Here is a 9,192-nt window from a genome sequence, read left to right as displayed (position 1 = left end):
AACATGCTAAAACGATGTTAAACGTCGGTCGTGTTCAATTCCTGTTCAATTTGAGAGTTGAGACGCGACATGATTTACATATAGGGATCTAGTTAAATGGTTAATGTCCACCTACTTATCACAAATTGGTTTTAAAATGAGCGGGATTATTTTCCTAAATATTACAAAGTTCTGTTTATTTTTAACCATTAGATCTACTAGATCAATGGTTTGGATTTGTTCACAGGTTCTCACCTGAGGCATGGTTCTCATCTGATTATTGATATATATATATATATATATATATATATATATATATAATACGGATCAAATGCGAAGAATAGATTTAGGTAAAAAAAAAAGGGTGAAATCTCAGCCATAGATTTAGTCCAAATCAATAGTCCATAATGAAGGAGAATTTTAAAACACGCGGTGGCATTTTCATAATTTTGTGTAAGTAAGTTTAGATGTTCATTGTCTTCGAGTGCACATTTTTACTTCTTCAAGTGCATATTTTCCTTCTTTGAGTTATATTTTTTACCTTCTTCGAGTGCATATGTTCTGTCACAGTATTTAATTTTTTCCTTTGAGTGCAAATCTTTGTAACTTTGAGTTCAAAAACTTGCCTTCAAGTGCATATTACTATACGTTCAAGTGCACATTTCTGCGCAGTCAAGTGCATATTTATGGGTCAATATTAAGTTTATGATATGTTTTGCCTTGTTTTCAATAATCTATAACTAAATTTCTAATAAAATTTGTGGGATTTACAAATGATTTGTAGGGACAATTGTTTCAATAACACTTAAGTTGAATAACTTCTCTTTTTGCTACCATAAATTGCTTCGATTGAACATACTTATGCCTTCGAGTGTAGAATTTGTTCCTTCAAGTGCATAGTTATCGGCAAGTGTTTATTATATGTTTTTCCTCTTTTTTTTTCAATAATCTATAACTAAATTTCTAATGGAATTTGTAAGATTTACAAACGACTTGTATGAGTAATTGCTTCAATAACACTTAAGTTGAATAACTTCTCTTTTTATACCATAAATTGCTTCCATTACACATTTATGCCTTAGCGTGCAGAATTTTGACCTTTAAATGCACATTTTTGTGTCTTCAATGCATGCTTTTACGGTATCAAGTGCACAATTTTTAAAATTTGAAGTGTGATTTTTAAGAGCAGTAAATCTAGATGAATTAAATGATTGAGGTTTTTGCGCATTTTCGCCTCGGGAGTCCTTTGCACCTGATGCTGGACCTAATAAAATATTGGATAAAATATTGGATATTGTCAATAGACAATAGCAATTATGAGTAGTACTATTTTTATTCGATGTATAAATGATTAAATTTTAGAATAATGTTAGTTGTAAATCGTAATAATTGATTTTAGAGAAAAGCGTTATGAGTAGTTATTTAGACAGATTTTGATAATCTAAAAGTATATACCAATGTTAAACAAGGAACCAATTTTCTTTTCTTAGAAACTCTTTCAAAGATCAAATAGGAATCAATGCTGTCTAGCTATCTCACCAAAAAAAAAAAAAAAAAAAAAAAAAAAAAAAAAAAAAAAAAAAAAAAAAAAAAAAAAAAAAAAAAATGCTGTCTACCTAGGAGCTAATGAAGGTACAAATTGCTAACACATAACTCATTAGACCCTAATATGACAAAGACCTTGTGGTCAAGTGGCATAGTTGTTGCCCTCCCACCTGAGAGGTCACAGGTTCGATCTCTAGTGAATAGATATTACATTGTAACAAAGACAATAATATTCAAAAAAAGTATGAAAGAGTTATACATATTCCATAGAGTTAATTCCAGTAATGGTCCCTTGACTTTCAAATTGTTTTCAATGTTGGTCATTTCGTCAAATTTTGGTTAAATTGATGTCAAATGAAGGGGTAAAATTGTCCGTTCACCTGTTTAGTGTCGATCGAAGCCATATAATCTCAGTTGAAGAGACTTCGACTAACATTATATATTTATATTCATATATATAGCGTATAGGACATGAGAAATACGAGTAATAATATACTAAACAGGTGAACAAACAATTTTACCCATTCATTTGACCTCAATTTAACCAAAATTTGACGAGAGGACCAACATTGGAAAAAATTTGAAAGTCAAGGGGCTTAAATTGTCCAAATTAAAAGTCGGGGACTAATTTTGGAAAATCAACATAGTCGGAGAACCATTGCTGGAATTAACTCAATTCCATAATAAGATAGTGTATTTTATGAGTTATAAAAATGTATGTTGTAGCGGCAGTTCACCCAAAGATAGTGTATTTTATGAGTTATAAAAATGTATGTTGTAGCGGTAGTCCACCCAAAGATAGTGTATTTTTTGAGTTATAAAAATGTATGTTGTAGCGGCAGTTCACCCAATAACTATTGAATAAACGTATTGACAGTTAAACTTCAAAGAAGATATGCAATTATTGACTCCTGATTTGTATTGGGTTGACTTTTTTCAACTTTTTTCAAAATCCACCCATCGCGTGTGGGTGACGACTATGGGTGCCCACAACTTATTACCTTATTATTATTATTACTACTACTGCTACTGTTGTTACTATTGCTGCTGCTGCTCCTACTGTTACTACAGTTGCTACTGCTACTACTACTATTACTGCTACTGTTACTACTACTACTGCTACTAGTATTATTATTATTATTTATTTATTTAAAAACTAGAAATGTCAAATATATTAACTAAATCGTTAATTTTTTAAAATAGACTTATTAGTTTAGAACTACTAATAGTAAAAAGTTATAGAAACTTTTATAATTAACTACACACATGGTGGGTCGGGTGGGGGTTCTAAGCGGGTTTTATACATAAAATTTGAATCCAACCTAACCCACAGTTGGTTTAATTTTTTAGGACCCACCACTCACTATCACCCAAAAAAAACTTATCTATGCGGGGTGGCAATCCATGGGGTGGATTGAAATTGACATCCATAATTTTCACAGCCTTATCTCAGGACAGAGCCAGAAATTTCATTCCGTGGGAATAAAATATAAAAATATATGTGGTAAAATTGTTGAAATAAATTGTATGTTATCTTTATTAATATGATATTCATAAATACTTTTTATTTTAATTAAATCAACACCATGTATTTCTAGAAAAGTTTAAATACGATGTCACACATCTGAAACTTCTACATATACATTACATAGACTAGATAGTTAATAAAAGTAAATTTTCTTTTAAAACATTTTTTCATAATTGAATTATAAAACATATTTCGTATCAATTAATTAATCACATTAAATAATAGATCAAATTGAAAAATATACTTAAGGTATATTAGGGGTTGCAACAAATATATATAATTCTAGTTGAAATGATAACCGAGATACTACCGGCGTTCGAACCTATTACCATCAATTTGAAATGATAATTAGGATATATTAATATTACATAGTAATTGACTATAACTAAATTTAATATTATTTAAAGATTGAATTGTAAATATTTTAGTCAAGTTTCATGAACCAAATCATATACATAAAAATGGGATGGATCGATATAGTAATATTAAAATTTGAATTTTTTTTGAGAGATTAAAATTTGAATTTTAATTATACAAATTTTAACTTTATTACGTATTTCTTTAAATGTTAAGCTCATTTACAAAGTTCAAATTTATACTTTATAAATTAGAAATTTACACATTTTGAAAACTCAAATTAATACAAGTTATTACAGATAAAATTAAATTAATAATATATAAAATTCTTGTAATTTATCAAGCATAAGTGTAAGACTCTTTATAAAAGATTTTGAGATTAATTTTACCTTGTATGTAAATGTTTTCATAAAGGTACATTTTTAACTTACAACTTACAAGTTTTGCGAAATAAATAAAAAATAAACATAAAAATATATGGATAAAAATAATCAAAGCCTATGTCGACCCTGCCACATTACTTGGAGGGTGCTGAGTTATAATCAGTTACGCCAAACTGTGCCTGAGAAAGGACTGTGGAAGATTACTGGTCAAATCGATCCATGAGGGAAGTACATAAGATCAGGAGGTCTTTTTCAGTTAAGTATTCATTCTTAAGGTCGTGGTTTAAATGGTGGCGTAAGAAGATGAGTGTTTGTGCCTTCTGGGCATCGGTGCTCCGTGACGGGGCAACTATAGTCTCACCTAGTGATTTGGAAGCAAGATATATCTCAACATCTAATTTCCAAGTTAGGTAATTATTCCCGTCAAGGGCGTGCTCGGTAAATTCACGTTTGGTGATTGAGAACATTATCGTTCACCGAGGAATGACCAAGAGCTTCGTGCTGATAACGTGTTGTGATTTAGGGTCGTTTCCTCGCGTGACTGATCTTCGATTACGTTTGCCACACAATCGTAATAGTATCTCAAGTAAGATATTGTAATAAGATCACTATTAATAAGGAAAATAATATGTAAAGACAGAAGGAAAATTCAATAGAGCGAAATCACTTTCTCATTCTTTACTGATCGGACATTTACAATATTTATACATCTCGCTCCAATCCCTAATCCTTAGGGATGTAACTAACCACTCAAAATAAAAAGTAATGACCATCCACACAAATAATTACAACATACCTCATATAATTTGTAGTTTTAACAATACGAAATGTTAAACAGTTTACTATATGTATATGTTTAGTTTGATAGATATTGTTATAATTTTAGGTCAAATTATTATATAATGTTTTAGTAATACTTTTAAAATTATTACATGATATATTTATTTTATAATTCATATAATTAATAAATACATGTGCATTGTAGGAACTCAAGTGTGATTCTTTGAATGACTATGACCATAATAGATCTAATATTGTCATTCAAAGTACTAAGAAGACAATTGCAATTAATGCTTTCATATGCAATGTCTATTAATAAAAGTCAAGGGCAAAGTGACAAATATTATCTCATGCATGTAAAATTGTTATTGAGGAAATCTGTTTTTGTGAATACTCGATCAATTGTATGTTGCTGCATCTAGATTCTAGAGTTAACAATATCCCAAAAGTCTCAAAATTTGTATTTGCGGTGACTCTGGAAGAAGTTATACTTTAACTAATAATATAATTTACCAAGAAGTCTTTAATAATTTGTAATTTTAAATAATTTATATTGAACTTTTTAAAAAAAATGTTTTAACTAATTACCCATCTTAAATATCAATTCATATTTTAATTGCAAATATCTATATTCATAACAATTATGCTGGGTCCAAAACTACGTCGTTTTTTTTTTTTTTTGTTTTTTAGTAAACATATTGCTAAATATAGAGTTGTCCAAAAATGTGTGAATGTAGAGGTTACAAAGTGTGAATGGAGAGTATAGAAATCGTGAATGTAGATTTATGATTGTGTGAATGTAGAATTACCCAGAAATGTGTGAATGTGGAGGTTTCAAATTGTGAATATGGAGTTAAGAAATCGTGAATGTAGAGTTATGCATGTGTGAATCTGTAATAGAGTTATGCAACAAATATAATTCCAGTTGAAATGATAACCGAGAGACTACTGGGGTTCGAACCTATTACCACCAATTTGAAATGATAACTAGTATACCATAACATTACATAGTAATTGACTAAAACTAAATTTAATATTATAAAAAAATTGAATTGTAAATAGTTTAATCAAGTTTCGTGAACCAAATCAATACATAAAAATGGGATGGATCGATATAGTAATATTAAAATTTGAATTTTAATTATAAAAATTTTAACTTTATTACGTATTTCTTTAAATGTTAAGCTCATTTACAAAGTTCAAATTTATACTTTATAAATTAGAAATTTACACATTTTAAAAACTCAAATTAATACAAGTTATTACAAATAAAATTAATATATAAAATTCTTGTAATTTATCCGTATAAGTGTAAGACTATACTCTTTATAAAAGATTTTGAGATTAATTTTACCTTGTATGTAAATGTTGTTTTCATAAAGGTACATTTTTAACTTACAACTTACAAGTTTTGCTAAATAAATAAAAAATAAACATAAAAATATATGGATAAAAATAATCAAAGCCTATGTCGACCCTGCCACATTACTTGGAGGGTGGCCTAGCTAGCACAAGTGCACAACTTATATACAAGACCATGTTAAGCTTGGCCGGCCCATGCACAATAGGACATAAATTGTTCATGGATTGGGTTATGTGGGTAAAGCTGCGCTTATGCCAGCTCATGTGGATCAATTAGGGGTGTGCAATAGCTAGGTTAACATTTTGATTAACTCAATCGTTTTAATTGAAGTTTTTTAAAAGTTTAACCATTAACCGAATCGAACTCTGTATTACCGAATTAATTGAACTGAATTTTTTTTTTGGTTAATTAGTCGGTTAACTGATTAACCGAAATTTTTTAAGTTAAAGATTCAAAATTTTAAAATAATACCTATAATAATAAATTAATAAGAAAATATACAAACACAATACCATAACGTAACAACACTACAAACATAAAAGCAAAAATTAAAGTACAAACATCAATATATATATATATATATATATATATATATATATATATATATATATATATATATATATATATATATATATATATAGGGCCGGTCCAAACATTTTAGAGGCCCTGGTGAAATTAAAAAAAATGAGCTCCTATATGAAAAATTAAAATTAAAATTTCATAATACTAACAAATAATAATATCAAATAACATGAAATACTATTATCAAAGTAATCATGACAAAAAATTATTGCGTGCTTTAGTCGATGCAAAATTATCGATAATTGCATCAAGATTAACATTCACTAGCATATCCTTCTCAATACACAAAAGCCTTGGTCATTTAAATTTTCTTTAGATTGTTTCAAATTTTCATTAGATGATTCTGACTTTTTGAAAAATTTATTTATAGATCCTCTTTGTGATTCTATTAGCTACTTTACTTGTTTTTTTTTTTTCTTTTTTCGCCATTAGGTAAATGCTTTTTTAGATAACATTATATAAAATAATTTTAAAAACTGTGTATAAGAAAAGACTTTTTAGGTAACATTATATAAAATAATTTTAAAAATTGTGTATAAGAAAAGAACAAAAGCACTTGAATATGTTTAAAAAGTTCTCTTTAGTCTTCAGTTGTATCAGTATCACAAACAGCTCTACAACCACGCTTTTTTGTTCTTTTCTTCTTTCACTTTATATCCCTGTAAATATAATGTATTAGACAAAACGTAACTCAATAACTCAGGATAATTATAATTCAAAAATTATATATATATATATATATATATTCTAGAATTACAGATTTCACAAAATTCATTATCCAAATAAACATTACATATTTGCATTACTTATTAGAGGATATATATTTATAGTCCTAAATTCCTAATGCCCTATTGGTGTATTGTGTTGCATGTGTGCAGTGTTGTAGAGGAAATAAAGACAGAACAAATTACAAATAGAAGAAAACTTACAAGTTACAACGGGCAATGGGCCAAAACCGCAAACAAATGAGACGAAGATGCGAGGATTAATTGAATTGGAAAAAAATTTTAAGACGAATGGATTATCCGGTTAGGGTGTCGATTCTAATAGATAAAAGATAATTAGGGGTCCTCGACTCCCCGTGTCTATTCTTAATTTTTTGTTTTTTAATATAATTATAACATTAATTTGGATGTGCCCCTTCTAGCATGGGCCCTGGGCGGTCGCCCAGCCCGCCCGTGCTCGGGACCGGCCATATATATATATATATATATATATATATATATATACCATTAATTGAATTGAACTTTTTCAGTTAAAAAACGGTTAACCGAAATTCTTCAACTCTGTCGGTTAAAAGAACTTTAACCCAAGTTTGCACCCAACTAATATCAACCTAGATGGTAGTGTGAATCAAAGAAACATGTAGTGTAAATACAGCGACAGAGAGTAAGTAATTAATCAAATTAAATATGAATGGTCTATCCATTAGTCAACAATTCAAGGAAATTGAACGGTGATTGGAATCCTAGCTAGCAGGCAAAAGGTCCACAGAGTATTTTGACGTGCGAATCATTATTAACTCTTAATAAATGTTATTATTATGTGTTAAACTTCGGATAATTACTTTATTAAAACGACATATTGCGCATGTAATTGTGTGATGACTGATGATTATGTTAATGCACTTAATCTCAGAAACGAAAACCTAGCCAGGCCATTCCAGCCCATTGTTGGGTTGTCTTGTACAATGATAGCAAATTGTGCCTGTATATACACATGTATGCTCCAGACCAATTTGATACAAGTAAAAATAAAATGCAGCCCAACAGCAGTTTGCCGATGAGACCAAGACCGACGAAACCTGGCCGGAATTGGACGGAGAAGAATCGGCGGCAGCAAATGAAAGTTCTATATCGTCGACTCGCCTCTCTCGTCTCTGGTGAAAACTGTCTGGTATGGTATTAGCTCATCCTTTCATCCATTCATGTGTGTCATTGAATGTATATCTTTAAAACTGAGGCTGATTAAGGATTTCTTTGTTGTTGATGTACAGGAAAAATGTCCGGCTTTTGACTTGTTGGATCACGCCACGAACTACATAAAAAAACTAGAGAAAAACGTTGAAGAGCTGAAAGCAAGAAAGGACAATCTACAAGCATCAGTGGTCGTATTAGCCGTGAATGACAATGAGAGAGGCGAAAGTTTAGAGATAAATATAGCGTGTGGGTGGGAGAACAAGAAGCTAAAGATGGATAAAGTGTTTCGGATTCTTCAAGAGGAAGGCACAGAAGTTGTGAGTGCAACTAACTCCACTGTGGGCCTCAACATCTACCATACAATTATTTGCAAGGTATACTATACAGTAATAAACAGCCATTTTCATCTGCTTTGTGTTAGCATCGTGTTAGCCGGAGCCAGCTAATGGCCAAGTCCAATACCAAATAAGTAGGGAACTATTGGGGAGGTTTGAAGGGTAAGTCCAACACTCTGTCTCTCGAAAACTGTGACAGTATTAAAAAAAAAAGTGTTTGGTATGAGAGTCAAGTCACGGGTTTGAAGTAGTATAATTTTTTTTTTTTGAATATTACTCTGTTACAATGCAATATCTGTTCATAAGTAGTATAACTTTTAGTCTAGTGATAGGTGTTTCATCCTAACACATCTAGTTCATCTAATATGTTGTGAGTCATTTATTGACTCTATATATTAGTTTGGTCTCGCAAATCCCGTTT

The 9,192-nt window shown here is 29.9% G+C and overlaps 1 protein-coding gene across 1 annotated transcript; it reads left to right on the top strand.

Moving 5' to 3' along the window:
* Positions 1 to 8,275: 8,275 nt before the first annotated feature.
* On the top strand, positions 8,276 to 8,882 carry LOC116015756 (transcription factor bHLH162-like). Its single transcript, XM_031255928.1, has 2 exons — positions 8,276 to 8,413; positions 8,514 to 8,882. Exons 1-2 carry the CDS (start codon positions 8,276 to 8,278, stop codon positions 8,880 to 8,882), a joined length of 507 nt encoding a protein of 168 aa, XP_031111788.1.
* The last annotated feature ends 310 nt before the right edge of the window (positions 8,883 to 9,192 follow it).

The sequence above is a fragment of the Ipomoea triloba genome, chromosome 4, assembly GCF_003576645.1.
Source record: "Ipomoea triloba cultivar NCNSP0323 chromosome 4, ASM357664v1".
Classification (NCBI taxonomy): Eukaryota; Viridiplantae; Streptophyta; class Magnoliopsida; order Solanales; family Convolvulaceae; genus Ipomoea; species Ipomoea triloba.
The sequence above is the reverse complement of the archived record's forward strand: the minus strand, read 5'-3'. Positions and strand labels throughout refer to the sequence as shown.